A 20,932-nucleotide genomic window follows, 5' to 3' on the forward strand; every position below is an offset into this window, starting at 1 on the left:
TATTTCAGTACAAGGGTCCTCTCACAAACTCTACGCGCCCAGAGGAACCCCCTCAATAAGCAACAATGCCATCTTTGTGAATGCGTGTGTGTTTACAGGAGCACGGAGGAGTGCGAGGCGAGAGAGAAACTCTTTAGTTTTCATACATAGCTGTAAAATGGAATCGTTAAACTGTAAAATCTCGTTTTCATGTTTATGCCATTTATCTCAAATGTTTCTTGTCTTGTGGGTTTGAGAAAAAAATATTGCGTCAGAAGCTGCTGTCAGCGATGCACTTCTGCAGGGTCACTGCACAGGTTTGGTCAAGAATGCCGTATTGCATTATATAGGAGTCTATTTCAAGGTGTATAGCCCATTTAAAGTATGGTTGCATCATGTTTGGTATCTCATGAGACTCAGGACCTCGAGATAAATGTACAAAATCTGTCCCAGATCAGCGAAGTTAGACCCAGTTTTATCTGAGATGAAAAAGATGACATGTATAGGAGAAAAATAGGTCGATAGATGGATGGATGGATGGATGGATGGACGGTAGGCAGGCTTAGATAGATAGATAGATAGATAGATAGATAGATAGATAGATAGATAGATAGATAGATAGATAGATAGATAGATAGATAGATAGATAGATAGATAGATAGATAGATAGATAGATAGATAGATAGATAGATAGATAGATAGATAGATAGATAGATAGATGCTTCATCATTTCCACTAATTTGAAGTGTAGGGAGGAGCGTTGACCTGGAATGTGACCTGCACACAGGGGTCAGATTCATCATGCCAACCTCATCCTCCTCTTTTTATTTGTTAGATAGACAGACAGACAGACAGACAGACAGACAGACAGATAGGTAGATAGATAGATAGATAGATTCTAGATAGATAGATGCTTCATTTCCACCAGGGGCGATTTTAGGGTCAGAGCTTTAGGGGTGCTGAGAACCCAATGAGCCCCACTGCCACCACCCACCCTCTTTTCACACAAAAAAAATGTGTCTTGAAAAAACTTCATCATTTCAACATTGATTCAACTAACTCCAAAATCCGGATTCATGTAAAAGTCATTTTTTTAGAATAACAACATTTCTTACTCCAAGTTTTAGGGGTGCTGAGCTTCTTTTTAGGGGTGCTGAAGCACCCCTAAAAAGGGGCTAGCTATGCCCATGATTTCCACTAATTTGAAGTGTAGAGAGGAGCGTTGACCTGGAATGTGTCCTGCACGCAGGGGTCAGATCCGACATACCAACCTCATCCTCCTCTTTTTATTGTTTAAATAGATAGATAGACAGACAGACGGAGAGATGGTTGGTTGGTTGGTTGATAGATAGATAGATAGATAGATAGATAGATAGATAGATAGATAGATAGATAGATAGATAGATAGATAGATACCACTAATTTGAAGTGTAGGGAGGAGCATTGACCTGGAATGTGTCCTGCACGCAGGGGTCAGATTCGTCGTGCCAACCTCATCCTCCTCTTTTTATTTGTTGTTCAGTCTTTGTCCCGTTTATGCTCTTCTGTAGTAGTTCTTAAGATAGAGCCGAAGCATATCTGTGGTTTACTGCAGATCCTGGATCAGTGAAAGCTCTTTTACAGGACTGCAGCATTCTGAATGCCAGGCTATATAACAGAATGCCTAAACCAATCCTTGGCATCTATAAATACCACAGCAGGAAACCAGAGAGGACAAAGAGACGTCCACACATAAACACATGCTATGAACCCACAATTAAACAAAGATTCAGTTTGTTTTTCATGCATCCACACACACACAGTTTCTCATGTGCTGTCAGTTGCTGAAAGCAGTTGTTGTCGTGGTCAGCAGAGTCCCAGTTGTCTTTTAATTAGGGACAGGCAAGTGTGAGCACGCCTTAAAACAACACTGAACGAATGACTTCGAAGTTTGCTCAAATGGCTGATATACTCCTTAACCTTTTTTGTTGTGTTTGACAAGGAGAACATCACTTATGCTTTTAGACAGTTAATATTAAACTTAAACACATTGTGTTTTCCTCAGACGTCTAGTTCACGATGCTCGGTAATGATGCAGAGTTGGCCCGAGCTGTTTCATCCGCAGGCGTGTTAATGACCTTTCAGACACAAAGTCCGACTGCAGGGGACGACGAGATTAGAAAGGTCATTCGGAGCAAAGATATATGGAACACCCTGAGATAAACTACAAGAAATGTGGGTGACCCGGAGGATAATGTTATTGCACAGAGGATGCTCTTCTCTTTTATAGCTCAGGAGATTTAACTGTGTCTATCAACTGCGTGGTCTCAGATGTTTAGGCGAAAATTAAATACGTCAATAGAAAAAAGACTGTAGTTGGCATAGTGCTATAACATAATGTGGACAGACCAGCCCACATCTTTGATGAAAATTTAAACTTTGTATTGAAATAGATTGCGTTATATTGATTTATATTTTTTTACTGTATATCAGCAAATCTGAGCACAGTTTGAGACATTGTTGAGATTTCTGGTAAAGACCTGCAAGATCTTTTTCTCAATAAGAAAATGTATTTTTAATTGAATTGATGTCCTATTACAAAATATATCTCATTTGTGATTTTCTGTGTGAAATGAAAATAGCCAGAAGTAAAGTAAACTGTTCAACCTCGCGTTTCCGCCACGAACATTTTCTAACTAAAAGCATCACAGACACCCAAAAAGCATCACTCAAACCAAAATAGAAACACATGCCCACTCCTTCAATCTCTCCACTTTCACACAATGTTCAAGACAAACACATCTCACTCTCTCTCACACACACAATCCTTCCGGTCGGTGTGGTAACAGCTGGGTGAGACTCTATAAATACCCTCTCTTTCAATCACTTTCCCCAGTTGTTTACCAGAAAGCATTTGGCATTAAAACAAGAAACTGTATCTAAATGTTTCTGTTGACACAGATGAAAAAGAAAGTACATCTGTGTGTTTGTAGATTTGACTCTGGTAAAGACGGCTTCATTGATCTGATGGAGCTGAAGCTGATGATGGAGAAACTAGGAGCCCCGCAGACTCACCTGGGACTGAAAAACATGATCAGGGAAGTGGATGAGGATTATGACGGCAAACTGAGCTTCAGAGAGGTGTGTATAAATCAAATCTAACAGTGTAGTAACTGTTTTGATTGGTCTGTCATTGTCATGTGATATCTGGTGATTAAATCTCCAGTGGATTCACTATGCTCAATCCTATCAAGACACATTTTTTTGAGAGGTCTGATGAACAGATAACGTCTCACTTTTGTCTTGTTTTATCTTAACAATGTGGCTTCACACCTGAACGCTGACGAGTTTATATACTGTAAAGATTAAAAAATATTTGACGAGGTATTTTATTTGTATTGCTCTTATACAGGGTTATGCATCTAAACAAACTCTTAAATATTGTTTATACTGCAGATTTATATGGAACTTGTTGGGTAAAGTACATGTAAAATGGTAAAAGCTAGTTTTATACTGTATAGCTTATATAGTTTATGATTTAGGGGTAAGAAAGGTCAAACACCAGTACAAAAACGATTACAGTAAAGAAGACCCCTTATGAAACAAAAAATATTGGGCATACTGCAAAATGTAATGCATTGTATTTAATACATTTCCATATTGTTTTTTAAATATATGAAAAGCAGCAGTTCCTTATATAGTTTTCAATATATTGTAGTATTGTAACAGATTAACAATGTATCATTACATATTTTCAGATATATATTAAATGAAGTTAATGAAGAAATTATTTAATATAATGACAGTTGCTATATTAGGAAATATTAATGGCCAACCCCATATGTAGCATGTCTGTTCTTAGGGTCATGAGCATAATACTAAGGCTGTATGAAAATATTAAAGAGCAACTAACCATATAATTGTACATGGCAGAATAAAAAGGTTTCTTTATTTTATCGGTCGGACAAAACAATTACCATATTTTTGCTTGAATTCACTTTGGATTAAAGCATCTGCCCAATGCATCAATGTTTAATGTAAAATATATATTTTTTTCGCATAAGGAACAGTGCTTGTAGTCTAAAATGCCATCTTTTTTTACAAATATATTTTTATATAAATGAAAATACATTTAGTCCTTTTCTGAATCCTTTTGTGAGCTTGTTCTTGCAAGAGTAATAGACCCCTTTCGTCTACGGCCCATATCACACACTCACTCAAACAGGTGATATGTGCAGCTGTGTGTTAAGTACAGATGGTCTGTTGTGTGTCAGATGTTACTCTGTCTCTTTAGTGATTGGAAGAGCATTCCACATGGATAAGATTACACACACACACACACACACACACACTTTCATCACACACACACACACACTTTCATCACACACACAACGAACGAGTAACCTGATAGAAAGTCATTCTTTTGACCTTACCCATCTCAATGAACATGATCTAAATTCCATCAGTCAACTGGGGCTAGTTGTCACACTTTTTCCTCTTTTTTTGTAATATTTAGTAAACACATTTCTTTATCGTTTCATTTCTTTAAACTCCATAAACAGTCAAATATGTGGTAAAAATAAACTAAAGTACTAATATTAAACATATGTTAAACATTCATGTGACTATTTTATGGTTCTCCATGTGTTTTATTATTGTTAGAAGGCAAGATTAGAAGTATACGTGTTTGTTTTTGTTACTCACACAGATTTCATAGACTTTTGATTTTATTTTTAGAATCATTTGTGCACCTTCACTGTAACTACTGATAACCTTTCAAGCTATTGAAAACGTACAATAGTCCAAACAGTCCTTTCTCTCTCAGTTCCTGCTGATCTTCCGGAAGGCCGCAGCGGGTGAGCTGCAGGAGGAGAGCGGCCTCATGGCTCTTGCTCGGCTTTCAGAGATTGACGTCTCCACCGAAGGTGTTCTTGGAGCGAGGGACTTCTTCGAGGCTAAGGTTTGTGTTAAAAAGATGAAATGAAACTGCATCATGTGTGGCTCCCACTCTCATACACTGTTCAGGCTCTGTACGCACTTCAGTTTATTTTTTGTTCATTTTGGCGACCTCTTGTGGTTTATGTACTGTAACTGCACAAAGCATGTATTCGTTCTGATAGGGTCAAGAACATTATAAAAAACATCATCACTTTTTTATTGAAAAATAATAAAACTATATGCAGATATTAAAATATCAAAATGTAATAGCAATATTATTCAGACAAAATCTTTCCCATATCTTTTGCTGTTAACATTGTTTAGTTCAGTCTCTACATTTTCATGTTATTTGGTAGAAGTTAGTCTCCAACCGTGACCTTAGTCTCCACAGGAAGTTTTCCAGTAATGTTGTTGATTTACATTATGAACTTTATAACATATGTTTCGGATGCACTCCCAGCGTGCTTTATACTCTCAAAGCATGGTTTCATAGACTAGGCTTGGCCTAAACAAGACAATGCCTTAGTTAATTCAAACAATTTAAGTCGCTTTTATTAAAATGCTGTAGAAAAAAAACATTAATGATGTGCATCTTGAAACCAAAGCACAGTATATAAAGCTAAGAATAGTGAGGTTAATAAGCAGAAAGAAGGTTGAATTAGGTTGAATCAATCAGTGACGTGTTGACGGAAGAGATGCGTTTTCAGGCGTTTTTTATTGTTTTTAGATTTTTATTTTTTAGTTCAGACAAAATTAATTTTAATCTGAAGCCTTGTCTGTGAAACCGGGGCTCAATTATTAGACAGATTTAGCTAAATAATTCACAGATTGTACTGAGAGTTAATCCCAGTAGGAATGCAATAGGACAGTCACCGTATGTGTGTGAATATACAAAAAAATATATTTCTATATATTAACTGCCAAGATATTCAATAATTCAATCTCTATTTGAAAATATATAAAATTATATATATATATATATATATATATATTAGAGTATTACAATATATTGAATTTGCAGCATTTCATATATCATTAAATATAAGCACTTGGTTCCAATATATGGATTTAATATATTGCATTTTCCAGTGTATTCCCGTGTATGTTTCTTTACATTTTCATTTTACATGTAGTCATTTAGCAGACGTAGCAATGTTTCCATATGTTAAAATGAAAAATGCTGAGGCAATTTCCCTGTGTTTCTGTGGCAGGTTCAGGCTCTGTCCGTGCGCAGTAAGTTTGAGGCGGAGATACGAGAGGAGCAGGATGAGAGGAAAAGGATGGAACTGGAACGGAAACAACGCAGAGCCGCTTTCAAAGAGCTGCAGTCCACATTCTGCTCATAAATACACACAATCCGATCAGTTACCTTGGTCGCTACATCTACACCTCTCTATTTCACCCACAGAAACACACCGATACCTGTGTACAGCCTACACAAGCGCACAAATGCACACATGTGAGCGTGTCCCTTTGCACCTCACTCATATACTGTATGTAACGGAAACTACAAGGGAACAAATAGCAAATAGTTTTATTAATCAAAGTTATCATGCAGTGCAAGCGAAGCGTATTTCACAGGTGGGGAGCAGTTTGAGAGGGGATGTAATGTAGAAAGTATCTGAAGTAAGATATTTTAATAGACTACATTGTGCTTCTATTTTAATCATTCAAGCAACTATATATTTTTAGAAACAAAAAGGTTTATTGTAAAGTTATTTTGTGGTAGATGGGATTTTACACACACAAATTGGTGTTGTGCAGCAAATAGTCATTTGGACCAACATAGGAAAAACGTGTTCAAAACATTTTTATTTTTTTAGATTTTAATTTTGCTTTGTATCATATAACATGGACACATTGTTATAGTTGTGTTAGTCATGTACATTTTTTGTTACTCATGTTTTATATTGATGTTTGCTAATTATATCACAAATAAGACCATTAAATCATCAGTTTTTTTTTTGTTGAAAAATGTTGGGTTGTATTTTGCTTGGACTAGAACAGTTACTCTTGTGTAATTCTTGTGTTTGTCAATAGGGGGCAGCACTGGAATGGGCCAACGACACACCCATATCATTATTTCTAGCTGACACACAAACATCTGCAAGAAAAAACACATCACGTCGAATTTTTCATTTATTTGAATAGTCGTTGTGCTTCACATACCAAAATAAAGGCATTTCTTTTCCATCCAATCGAATGAAATCATGATTAGTACGCAGAAAACTACATTCGCTGTCTTCAACAGTTTCTTTTAAATCATTTATCTTTATACATAATTCAATAAAGTGAAAGCAATCAGTTTTTCTTTTCTGATTGACAGTTCATGTGCGATATAATCATCAAAAGAGTACAAATCATAGTGTTTTTCTTCTGTTGCATAGATTGCATATTGCACTGATAATGTTGAGATTTCTATCCCAGTGTATAATCAAATGTACCGTATATACATATCCATTATATAACCTGTTTTGTCCCTGTTGAGGTTGGCATCCCCTAAGCCAAGGGTCAAGGTTTTGTCATTGGGCGCATTTAGGAGTGTTTATGAAGGCACAGTTAACTCAAAACTGAAAGTGAATAACGAAAAATGAGTTTTTGTGTACCTTTTGCATTTTGATAGGAACTATCTGGTGTTACCAGAACTATAATGCTTATTAGGTTAAAAAAGTGTCTAAATACACAGTCCCGGGGTCCTGGAACTAATGGTAGTGAACAAATATAATACAATACACGGTTCAAACATCAAGTATCGTCTCAGGCACCATTCGGGGTGAAGATGGTTTGAAGCCTGAGGTTTTCAGGTTTTTGATAATGGAAATCAATGACTGCTCCCATCCGTACCGCCAAACAGAAACAAAACGTTAACACTGTTTGTGTGTCTCTGTACTGAGCAGTAGATGCAAATGCAAATCATAGCAGCAAAGACGTTGGTCTGGTCTCCTAACGGCTGTACCTACCTGACGTTGCCATTTAGGATCAATAGTCAGAGATCAGCGGGTGTGAAATGAAATGAAATCCCCTTATTATGAACGGACAAGATCTGTAGTCACGGCACACCCATTCATACAAACTCAAAAACTATACAGGCGTTCATCTCTACTCGACGTGTTCGCTGCCTTCGTGGTTTATCTGCACCGCCACGTGATCTTGCGTCAGCGGGCACGGCTGCGTGTCAAAATAATCTATTCTTGCTTTTTTGTTCCGGTCTTTTCCGTGCTGACGCATCGACTTCACGAAGCACCTGCCGTACTCGATCTCATCGGGTAGATAGGATGTCCTCTTGTTGTAGTCGCAGCCTGTGCTTTCCTTAGAGGCGGAGAGGAACACCACTAACTCGAAGCATGATTGGCTGGATGGTTTAATGACGCTGTGTAGGGGACTGGATGAGGTCAAAGGGTGAAAATAGGTCAGAGGTGACACGAATAGGGGGCAAGGTCGCGACCCCAGGTTATCCGTGGAGAATTCCACTGCGGTTTGGTGGAGCGTGTGGTCATCACGTTCTTCGTATAGGATGCCGCTCACGGATACGTCCACCAATGACACGGGAAGCAGGTTAGTCACACGGAACATCAAGCAACGTTGACCTTTGACCTCACACACTACGGCCTGCGGGCTGAACAGGATCCCGACGCAGCGCTTTTGAGGCCGGGAAAACTTTGCCACAAATGCACCTGAGAACGAGAGAGAGAATGACAGGAGACATTGAGTTGGAGACGCGAAATATCTACAAAAGACAACTTACAGTAAGTCTATGAAAGCAAAGGCCTTGATGTTCAAACCCAGATGTGTTTGAGTTCTACCCAACTACACGGTTTAGGAAGGTGAACTACCCAGAGTTGGATTGAACACCCAAACATTTCTATATTTTCTGGTTGACAGCATTCGCACAAGACCAAAGCTCTGCCCACTACAAAGAAAGAATTGTGATGACTCCCTATTTATTAGCTCATGGTTCTGAGGCACAGTACTCGTGATGAGTTGTCTTTAACCTTTGCCCCGCTAGACACATTATACTGAATTGCTTACTACATAAAGCAACAGCTGTACGACCCCTGCCATGTTCTTATCTAACTCCTATACAATAAATGCACAAATTACATGTGCGTGTGTCAAAGAGTCTTTTATTCTAGTTTCACTTTACCCTCCGTGCTTTAAGCACATGAGATGGAAACCCATGACTTTTGTGCGCAAACTAAAAACCCATGACTTATACATTAGCTGAACCTCCTTGAGGTAGATCAAGGTATCTCATTTATCATTTTTTGCTCATTTATAATCAGGGATGGGAAAGTTTACATCATTACAGATTACAAAATGCATGCTTTAAAAGGTAACCTGGTAGTATTTCGATAGATTACACACATTTTGAAACTTAATCTCAATACTTTAGTCTACTTTGGAATACAAGGTCAATTAAACAAAGGGATCACCAAATAGAGGACTTGGGTTTCCTCTGCATTTTATTTTGAACAGCAGCAGTTTTACAGTTTTCCCTCATTGGACGTTCAAGCAGGGCTGCAGCCAATGGATTATTTTGATAATGGATTAGTTGGACGATTATTTTCTCGATTAATCGGATAAAGCGTTTAATTCGATCTTTTGCTTATATCTAAATCAGAGATGGGAAAAGTAAACAAAACTGAACTCATCAGCCTTCTCCCAACACGTTGTGGATGTCCCCTAATAGACACACCAAGCAAGGCTCATGAGTTGTTTCAGGTGTGTCATATTAGAAGCAGCTGAGAGTAGTCTCTCCCAAACACGGGAGGGAGGATACTGTTGGCCGAGGAATTCGTTTTTTTTTGTAGCATGAAAAGTGAGATTCCAGTCATTCAAATGTAGTGAAGTAAAATAAACAGTTTCCACAATTTCTTTTATATTTTACTATACTCAACAAGTTTCCTTAGGTACTCAAGTAAATGTACTTCGTTACTTCCCACCTCTGAACTAAATATTTCCCCAAATCAGAGTTTTTAGCCACAAATTGGGTTTTATTAATACAATCTTACATCTTGTCATTTAAAACACATCTAAACTTTAAAAATGCCCGGCTTGAAGAGATGCATGCAGAGACACGTTTGACTGTAGAACTGTGCACCTGGTGCTGCACAGAGAGACACGTCTAAAGTTGTACGCCTAACATTTACTTTTATCTTTCTGTTTTAAGATAAAAAGTAATAGAAATTTTTTATGACATAAGTGTGATTTAAAAACTATTACTAATATTATTGTGTGGATATTTACCATGTTAGCCAACGTTTACTGCACTGTGTTAAACTACTGCAACTGAGTTTGAATCTGCAGACATGACGTTTTTGTAGTATTGGCAGAAAACTAAGATATGTACCAGTGATGAAGGTTTCCAACATGAGGCCCAGCAGCATCTGCAGTGCCAGTAGTGCTATGCCAATCGGGCAGTCTGCGTTGGGATACATGGTGCCATACCCAATGGTCAGCTGGGTTTCGAGGGCAAAAGAAAAAGCTGCCGTGAATCCCGTCACGTGTTTGACGCACAGCACGTGGCCGGGTGGTGGGGCGTCGTGGTCGAGTATGTCCAGGTCTCCATTGACAAGGGCCACCAGGTACCACAGCACTGCGAACAGCAACCAGTGAAGCAGGAAGGAGCTGCAAAATGCCAACACCACCCATCGCCACCTCAACCCCAGCCACGTCCCCCACATGTCCCGCAGGGCGGCCATCCACTTGTCTCTGTGTCCTGGGGCGTGGCCTCTAATCAGACTCCGCCCATCCTTGCTGATCAATCGCTGATAGGGAGTTTTGTTCACTAGGGGAGAGGAAGCGGCTTTTTGGTCTCCGGTGGTGGTTGTCATGGTGAATTGGTTAGCACTGGGCATCTGGAGATCTTGATCAAATATAGAGAACAATATTGTGGCAGGACACATTAGAAGTTACACATAAAATAAATAAATATCTAACAATTCTTAAAAAAAAGATGGAGTGGAAAAGAACAAAACGTCAGTTGTGTTTTCACGGGGTCTTTAACAAATGAACTAACAGTATTAAACACATGAGACACCTGCTATGTTCTTTAGAAAATGAGAAAGGAAAAGATGAAGTCGCTGTGTAGTGTGTGTAGCCGGTGTGTTTTCAAGGTGATTTAATTGGTGATGTTTCTCAGTGGGGTGTGTGTGTGGAAGGGACAGCAGGAATGTCAGGTTAATCCTCCGATTATTTCCTCGTCTTATCTCTCTCTCTCTTTCTACCAATTAATTTGTCTGACACTTAAAAGGGAAACACCAAAATATGCACGGCGAAAAATGATCTTGTTACAAAATGTTCTCTGAATGTGTGGTGTTTGCTTAATTTTGTTACATGATGGAGAGCCTGTTTTACACTTTGGTTTCGCTCTGTTAACATTCAAGTCATACCGTGACAGTCACAGGCCATGTTTGAGCATGAAGGTGTTTGCATGTGAAACAGTTAAAGAGGCGTTCCACTTTTACTTGAAAAAAATAGTACTTGCCCTCCGGGTATTCTCTGGATTAAGATATTGTCCCACTGTAGGATGTTTACTTAAAGATGGATAAAAGGATAACAAAGTTGCTGTGTTGACTAGTTAGAACAGGTCTCAGACAGTGAGCTGACCTCTGCCTATAAAGTACACTTTTGATAAAAACATGTTGGTAAGTTTACGATGAATGTTGTCTTTATACTTAAACCTATACCCATAAAGAGAAAAAAATATGTTATATGGCTGTCTGGTATTTTGAAGTACAAATAAAACAGCCAAAAATATCTCAAAAATTGTTTGAGTGATTGGCATTCGGTGAAAATTTACAGCATGTTTGCAAATTTATGTTGTGTATATGTTACCTTCATTTTCATGATTTATTTGTCTCAATTTATCTTAAGTATATTTAAAATAACAATTATTATTATTATTATATAATTATTATGCTATTCTTGCTGTAATTCTTTTTTTTACTGTTTGACTCATTTGGCAAGACCCTTTGATCATTTCTTGTCCCTTAAATGAATCCAACAAGTTAAATATCTGCAATAATATAAATATTATAACTGTATATATTTTCTTTCCATATGGAAAGCTTCATGAGAGAATCCATCACATGACTAATGATGAAAGAAGGTTAAACTGGATCTTGTACATCACAGTGCATGTTGTTCATGTGACCTGGTCTGGTCCCCGAGGCGTCAGAAACACATCTCTCTTTATGCGGCCTCCTTCATAAATAAACCTTTAGCTAGTTATGTTAGCGTAGCGCATACTGTGAAGTACAGATGCTGCATGCGGTTCCGTATGGAAAACTGTATGTTCTGCATTCCTACAAACCTGAAACATGAATCACTGCCCTCAAATGACAGCCCACTAATCGCAACTAAAAACAATCATTAACATGTATTCATATATAAAACCGATTACATTTGCTAGAGATTGGCATATCACTAGTTATAGGTGTTGTTTGGAATGGTATTATCAAATACTCTTCTGTGTGCACATGTTAGTACACAGGGTGCATAGAGAAATATTTTCAACTTTGTATTCATGTGATCAAGTTGCATGTTTTGTAGAAAATACTGCACTTTTTAGTATTGATTTGCACGAATTATTGTTGGGTTTGATGGGTTAAACATGAAGGGCAAAGAAGGTGCGTTGCATTGTTAGAATACAGTATGTTTTGTTCCCTATACTGTGTTTATTTATGAAAAAAATGGTGTATTCCAACATCATTCAAACTGCAGTTACGTTGTTTTGATTCATTTATAATAACTAGCTAACTTAAACACAATAAACTTGTTTAAATAATAAAATGCATGATTTAAAAAAATATGATCTGTTTTTTCATTGATCTGTTTCTGCAAATAAACTCTCTCTCTCTATATATACATCAATATTTAGTAGTTATTTAGAGTTTACTCTTCGCATCATTGCCACGGTTATAATAAACTTTCTTTCTTTCTACATTAGTATGCATTATATGTTACTGAATCATCTTTCTGATTCTGGCAGATCGTAGACAATACATTGATGCTATTTTAGATCATTCTCTGCTTCCTGTCGTATTAACACACAGAAGGATTCTTATTCTATATAATGAAATCAAATAAATCCAAATATATATTACATTTATTTAAGTGCATCCTTTCCTTAGTATTTAGACTTTGTTTTTCCATCACTTCTTAACTGTCTTTGATAGTCACTTCCTTTCATCATGTATATCTTTGATTGACATCTAGCTAGTCTCTACAATTATTAAGCTACCTCTTTGACACATTACCTTGTGAATGCTTAATTTGAAACTTGAGAAACAACAGCAAAACAATGACCCGCTGATGTAAGATTAACCTGGACCTGTGTGTGTGTCTGTGATGGTTGTCTTTGCTGTTACTGTAAGCAGTGTACCAGCTAAAGTTTGGCATGAACTGTAGTCAACGATTGACTCACCTGAACGTTGAGGTGATCTAGAATAGAAAAATGTGTGTTGTTTTGGCATGTTTAGTTATGAGTTTAACAAGAGCCGGCTTGTGATTGAAACTGAGCGACTTTCCACTGCACACAGTTCAATGTGTCAGAGTGCAAATGAATCTGGTGATGGGTAAATGATTATGTTAGTGTGTGTGTGTGTGTGATCGAGAGACAAGCGTGAAGGAAAGGGGGTGCAGAAAAGAAAAACATGTGAGTTAGAATTGGAGATGATCCACAATATCCATACTTGTAATAAGCAATGCATGATACACAGCTGTGGCCCTGTGGTGATGTACAGCACATTATGATTTGTTTCAAGAAAGCTTTTGTTGGTAAGTTACAGTATATTCACGCGGTAAAAAACTAAATTTTCAGTTTGACTCAATACAAAATATATTTCTCATAACTAAAATCCTAAATCTCATATCCAGCACACATGTTTTCTTACCTAGTTGCCGATTCCTCTGTTTGCTTTAAACGTAGATGTTTAGGTGGAATGATACCTGTATCTCCTCTGGCCGAGAGTAAAACCAGTCCAGATCCTTCTGTATGGGACACCAAGATTAAGATGCACAGATGAACTTATGAGAGGTCTAATACAAACACTGAAGAAAGCCAGTCTTGCAGCTCATTGGTCACATTACTCAGCATGTGGCCAATTACGAGAGCTTGAGAGAAAAAGAGAACACTTGTGTTTGTGTATGTGTCTGTGTGTGTGTGTGTGTGTGTGTGTGTGTGTGTGTGTGTGATGAATGGAAGGAATCTTGCATATGCTATTGGAGCCTGATTGTGGAAAAGCAGGTTCGACTCCCAGCAATCTTTCTGTTTCGGTTTAAACGGATGGTTTTGATGTTACTTTCTGTCAATGTGCATTTCTGCATGAGTGCTTCTATTGACACTTACACAAAAGCTATCGGTTGGAGGAAATAGTCACTCTTTCTAGACACAAGTGTCATTTTTTTATTGTTTGGGAAATAACGGAAACAAATGAGATAGTGTCCATTAGAACTGTAAAGTTAATGTAGATCATTTTTAAACCGCTGACTTATTTTCTCGCGCACTACTTTATATTTTGAAATATATAAGTTGGTGAAGGTAAGTGATTTATTCTAAAGCATTAGAGAACATTAGATTAACTTGGTATTGTATGGTACAAAAAACTATTTTAACAAAATCTCAATTTGCTTGCAGTTTAGTCAAGTATTACACATGATATTTTTCCTCTTTTTCACTATACGGTAAAAGATTCAATTGCTGGCGGTGATTTGTGACTGCAGAAGAAAATAGTTAGGGGATATATTGCAATAAGAAGATAAGAAATAAAAGCAACCGTTCAAACTCATATTCTTCTCTAATTTAGTTGCATTTACATCACATTTAAATACAGAACGGTTGCATCATACAGCCTCAGTTCACTGCGGTGATAAGGATTATGTTGTAGATAATAGATAACAGTTGATAACTAGATTTTCCATCACTAGAAAGCAAATATGGTTATTCATTTATAATCACTGTAGGTTTTTCTTTTATTTAATGTTCGATGCGTAATTAACAGTATTTACACAGTAAGGAATCTGTACAAACACAACTGTTTTAGCATTGTCATATAGAAGTAAAACAACATTTACAATAAGCTCAAGAAAAGTTTGAGTTACAGAAAATGGAAAGCGGTTGAATGTAAAGGCAAGATTCTCCTCCAACCACATTCCACAGACTATCATAAACATGTTCTCAAGATTGACATGACAAAAACATGTTTGTGACATTACCCTACACTGAAAAACTAGAGCAAAGTTCAAATACTGTAAAAGTTTCAGCTGTATAATGTTCATTAATGTTTAATTCGAATTTCCCCAAGAAAGCTATTTGGACTAACACACATGTATGCAAAAAATAAAAGTGGAATTGGGTACATGGATAGATTTCACGATTGCTCACCGACCCACATTTATATATTTCGACTATTTATACTATTCAAAAATGTGTTTGTGTAAATTTTATATAAGCCAACGATCCGTTCCAATGTTTTCTTACCTTTCGATTCTTAATCTGGTGCGTCGCTTCCTCAGTTTTAAATGTTGCTTATTGCTCCCTGAATTCTCTGTAAGTCGCTTTGGATAAAAGCGACTGCTAAATGACTAAATGTAATGGAAATGACAGTTGCGCACAGGTCCCTCAATTGTCCTCAGGCCAAACTGGGCCTCAATGTTATTGAGCCGCTGTGAAGAGAACTCAAACGTGCTGTGCATGCAAGGCATCCGAAGAACTTATAGAACCTGCATGAAGGCAAAATGGGGAGTTCTGGTCTTCATAAATACAGATATTGATTAACTAGATAGAAAAATACAGGACATTCTAAAAGAAATATAATGGATACAAAAACCTTTGTTTCAATTATCCTCACACAATTAAAAAATGCTTAAAATAATAATATACTTTAATTATGTGTCTTACACTTTATATATGGGAAGTACACCCTTAAAAATAAAGGCGCTTAAATAATAAAGGAGCGTTTTTGGCTCCACAAAGAAGCTTCCAGTCAAAGGTTCTTTAAAGAACCATCTATTTCTTACCTTTTCATGATCTGAAGAACATATTTTCATCACAGAGAACCTTTTGTGAAACAGAAAGTTTCTTTGGATGTTAAAGGTTCTTTATGGAACCATTTAGACAAAAAAAGGTTATCCAATATGGCATCGTGAACCACCTTTATTTAAGGAGTGTACATATATGATATACTCCTACCGCAGTCATTTTGCATTCAACTTTTTATATAATAGTAAATTTCATCATTTCAAAAGCCTTGTTCTGTTCCAATACAAAAAAACAGCAGATGGCGCACTTGAGCAAAGCAACGGGAGAATTCAGTTACTCATGAAACTTAACAGAACATGATTTATATTTAAGCAGAGTTAAACATGTGAATACTTGCACACTTGACTCAAAAAACATCAACAAACAAGCGATGTAATAAATATTTTGTCTTTTCTCAATGTTTGATGTTATTGAATGTTAATTACTTTCAACATACACACAACATTTGATTAAATCAGATTGAACTTTATTGTCAAACCCTTGTCAAGAAATTCAACACCAACAATCATGTATTATACATACATATAACTTGATTGATAAATAATATAAATGATTGATAAATTGATTGATAAATGACATATGCAGTACACGTCAGGTGTAACATAAGCACTCTTTTTGATCAAATATCAGTTAGAACATTCTATAACTGTTAATATTGTGAGATGGTACTGATTTTGCGTTCAGGCCATGATAACAAATGGATTAGTTGCAATATGTTTGATAATTTTCTTGCTGATATTTGGCAGACAGAAGAACAGAGCGAGGCAAACCTGGCTCTACATCTTTCCAGTATTTAATCAGCATCACGAGTTCTGTGACCTACGCTTGTGAAATTTGGTACCCAATTGCTGGGTCATCTTTACCCAGTGGAAACAACCCAACAGTTGGATTGAAATAACCCAGTATTGGGCCATTTATAACCCAGCAGTACGTTCTGTCTAGCGTGGGTCAAAAACAACCCAGCATTTCTTAGAGTGCAGTACCTCTAGGATTGTGTATGTGTACCCATTTGGCATTTTGTATTAAAAACATCCTCACATACATGTATATAGTGTAATGTTAACACGTAAGACTTTTAAGTGGCCCTTACTATGAAAAGTTTATAAAGTAACATGCCTGTTTTATGGATCTGAATAACACAGATTTGAAGTGTTTGAAGACGTTTACCTGGATCCTGGAAAAAGTTCAAACTAAGTTACCTTTACAAGTTCATGAAGACAGTGAAAACAAACACTGAGACCTTTCAGATGTTAAAACACACACACATACACAGAGGCTGGTTTTGTTAAAGCCGAGTTCTACTGTTACTGTGAAACCAGGTCACGACACAGAAGGAACACTGTCCACAGAGAGAAAGAGAGAGAGAGAATGGAGAAGTAAGGAAAAATGGCGGCAGATAAATGACTGGTAGTCTGTGAAATGGAAAGAGAGAGCTGGGTAGAAAACAGGAATGGAAGCCAAAGGACACTTTAGAAAGAAATCTAGGTTTTGGGTCTTTCCTGTCTATGTGATGCTGGGGTGCTGGAGGGTGATGGTAGTTGGTTTTGCTATATTGATGCCTACAGTATGTGTTTCACATTTCCACAGACAACCTATAACGTCAGACCATTAAGAAAATATGCAATCTCTCACTTTACACATTCAGATGTTTCTGCTTATGACCCGGATGGTTGTCTTTAAGGTGTTGGCTTGAGCTTTGGGTTGAAACAACATGATTAAGTGGCTCTGGGATCGCTTGAGTTTGGCCTGGTCCGCTTCCACACGAGTCCAAACTCTAAAGTAGGTTCTTAAAATAGGAATCCAGACGTATAGTATTCCCAAGAGGGTCGAAACGAGAACGCCGCCTCCTTAGTGACCGCTGACACTTTTTCTGCCGATAATGACTCACCTGATGAAGAGCGAGAACGGATGTGAGATGAAAGGGATGAGAGGGTAATTATAACCCTGCTGGGGTCGCCAGGTTCATTATTCTGAAATGGCTTATCCTAGAGCACTGAATGTTGTGGATGGAAATGAAATCATTTCTGTGAAAACACACAAATCACGTAGACATGGAAAAGGACATGAAGTTTTCTTGCGTGTTTGTGTGTGTTTGCTGAGGCACAGACAGTGCTGGCGTTGTGTCATCATCCAATAAAAGGAGTGAATCATCGTGAAAATGTAAGAGGACATGAAGCACACAAACACACTCAAATTAGCCGACCTCCCAGTGGTAAAAAGTGAACTTGACCGATGTCAATTACATGCCTACCGTCTGTCCGAGAGAGAGAGAAATAATTTTCTTGAAGACAGTTTTTGTTCTGCTTCACTGGATCTGTTATCCTGTCATCACCCACATTATAACAGCAGAGCCATCACTTTCATTTGCATAAATGACCTAAAGTTTACATCAACAACGCTTTACTCTTGTCACCATTTATCTCAAATCTCAAGATCACTGTATTGATCACAAATTCTGTTTTAATGCTTCCTCCTTCATCTTATCCAGTAGATTCCAATCAGTCCTAGGACGATTGTTTTGTTTATTATTTTTATCTGCTGTGTTTTTTATGACATGAAAGGTAAAACATAAAACTAGTTTCAAAAACAAAAGCTGTATGTAACCCCCTAATTTATTACATTAATAATACATTTTTATCTTTCCCACTTTAGTGTTCTTCTCCCACAGACCCAACTATATTTCAAGCAATGTGACAACTGTATATTCTACAAAACTTCAGTAAAATTATTTTGTTGCATGGTTTAACATTGTCCCATATATTCCTACATTTAAAAAAATAAACATGCCATAAGCTCTTTGAAAAAATCTGTTGTAGGGATGCACAATAAATTATTGGCCATATCGTATTGGCCGATAATAAAAATTTAGGCTGATATATTATAGCCGATAAATCATAAATGATTTCCACTGGTTAAACTTTCCTCACAGTTAAAATACAGTACAGTCCAGTATCCTTCTGTCGTGATCATTGACTTACTGCTTTTAGCGAAACATTGTTGATGTAGCTACAGTATGTAGATACAGTATTTATGAATGTGTAAATTATAGGAACAAAAGCATATTGTTTGAATCAAACTGCTGTCTGAATGCTGTCTGTCTTGAGACCCGTTAGACTTGTGGTTATTAAGAACACCTTTCTGGGTTGCTCTGGAAGAACATCTATCACTTCTTTATTAAATAAACTTTCTTTAAAAGTTAAAGAATCTTAAATTAGAGTTAAGTAAGCTTGGTACATGATTTTAAGCGGAAACATAAATTTCCATCTCAGAAAATGTTATATTAAAATCTAGATACTGTATATCGGCAAATTTATCGGTTATCGGCTTCCAGTGTTCAAGAATTATCGGTTATCGGACAAAATATATCATATCGGTGCATCTCTAGTCTGTTGTACCCTGTTGCCAGTGGAATCAGAAAAATATTTTTAGTTTGTTAAGGAATGTGAAGACTCAGAATCAGAGAGCAAGACATTCCTGGGAACAAGATGCAGCTTTCGTCAAATAGGGATGAAGAGCATCTGGTTCTGATGGGGAGCAGATTGATACATTACTGAACTTGGGATTTATGGGTAATAATTCCTACTGAGTTTGCTATCATTCTTTTTAACTACAGGGCTGGCTGTGAGGTGACAAATGAGTAAGATGCAAAATGGAAGTCATTAAATAGTTTCCGAACTTGTTGAAATAGGAAAGATGGCGACGTGCCAGTTCTGTTCTGCTCCTGCATGTAGTGGAGAAAACTGATCATTCGTCGTCTTATTGCTCATTTTTTCTTAAGTGTTGCTTGTTTCAAAACCAAAGATTGATTTCTTTCTCGAAAAAAGGTTAATGATTCAATGGCATTGTTTTTGGATTGGTAGCCATGCATGCTTTTGTGTGAGAGAGTAACAGAGCGAGCGCGAGAGAGATAGAGAGAGAGAGTGTGTGTTGTGTAAATCCAGATCTGGTTTCCGAGAGTTCTCCTGTCTGTATGAAACTTTAAAGTGTTTGATGCATTATTCACAACTTTAGCCACAGGACAGATACACTGAACCACTAAAAAGCCACGTCCCTCTGCTTCTGCTTCGTGTGTGTGTTTAGGTTCGTTGGATGTTATAGGCGATGTTTGACTTTAATGGCTGCAGTGGGAAAATAAGTGGTGATTTAACAAGTCCTGTGGGAGTATTTGGCTGAGCTTGGTCAGTCTGCTGGATATCATTATGAAGTTTTGGCAGGCTGTTATATTGAATAGCATATGACAGTGAAAATGGCCTTTATAAATCCGTAAGGTAATTCACACGTTCACGGCATGTGCTCACATACTAGCACATGCTTGTGCAGCGCACCGACAGTTTTAAGAAAACAAATTATTTTGGTGCAATTGTTCCATGTTAAAAAAAAAGAGTTGACTCAAACTTTCCATGTGTGACATCATCAGAAAGATAAATTAAGGGACTTTGTTTATCACAGCAATAAATAAACATTAACCAAGAGAAGTGAGTAATGTCTGGCTACTATTTGAGCTTCAACACGATCCGTCCAACTTTACCGCCACACTGTTGTGATAAAACACACGCACTGGAGTTTGCATATGTTGCTTTGGGCTATTAATGTTCTAATTTAATGAAACACTAGACTTCTATAAGGCTAATGCAATGTTTCATTGTCTTCTTTTTTAGGTTTACCTATATATGCATACAATTAGATTTGATTTTGATTTACAGTAGGTTTGCACTGCAGCTGGGTTCCGTGGTTATATGATGTTTTTATGTGTTTGTGGGTATGTACAGAAGAACAAAGCATACTTGTAGACATGACCTTCTCTTTTTATTCCCCGCCTCTCTCTGTCTCTTTCTCTCTCATTTTTAATGTGGTAGAATAATTGAATTATTGAATGCCCCCATCTCATTCTCAACTATTTTTAGATAGACGCTCAAGGCAGAATTCTGGATTCAACTATAGTGCAAGAGTAAAACACAATTGAGGTTACTTAAGGCCAGGATCAATATACAG

At 37.2% G+C, this 20,932-nt stretch overlaps 2 protein-coding genes across 2 annotated transcripts in view; one reads left to right on the forward strand and one right to left on the reverse strand.

Moving 5' to 3' along the window:
* The window catches only part of efhd1 (EF-hand domain family, member D1), a 7,905-nt gene extending 706 nt beyond the window's left edge, over positions 1-7,199 (forward strand). Inside the window, 3 exon segments of the mRNA XM_079480950.1 lie at positions 2,952-3,099; positions 4,784-4,918; positions 6,108-7,199. Of these exon segments, the coding sequence (XP_079337076.1) occupies positions 2,952-3,099; positions 4,784-4,918; positions 6,108-6,242 (418 nt within the window). The 3' untranslated portion in view covers positions 6,243-7,199.
* kcnj13 (potassium inwardly rectifying channel subfamily J member 13) lies at positions 7,024-13,917 on the reverse strand. The gene is made up of 3 exons (XM_079480949.1): positions 13,794-13,917; positions 10,247-10,762; positions 7,024-8,570 (listed from the first exon to the last, which is right to left on the reverse strand). Exons 2-3 carry the CDS (start codon positions 10,752-10,754, stop codon positions 7,996-7,998), a joined length of 1,083 nt encoding a protein of 360 aa, XP_079337075.1. The 5' UTR covers positions 10,755-10,762; positions 13,794-13,917; the 3' UTR covers positions 7,024-7,995.
* Between the last annotated feature and the right edge of the window lie 7,015 nt (positions 13,918-20,932).

Source organism: Barbatula barbatula (genome assembly GCF_947034865.1).
Source record: "Barbatula barbatula genome assembly, chromosome: 19".
Classification (NCBI taxonomy): Eukaryota; Metazoa; Chordata; class Actinopteri; order Cypriniformes; family Nemacheilidae; genus Barbatula; species Barbatula barbatula.

What these genes read in the sequence shown, in the direction of transcription:
- kcnj13 (XM_079480949.1), bottom strand. Translation starts at nt 10,754, where the DNA reads ATGCCCAGTGCTAACCAATTCACCATGACAACCACCACCGGAGACCAA. An exon ending in GTTGGAAACCTTCATCACTG is followed by an intron (nt 8,571 to 10,246) that starts GTACATATCTTA and finishes TCTCGTTCTCAG; the next exon opens with GTGCATTTGTGGCAAAGTTT.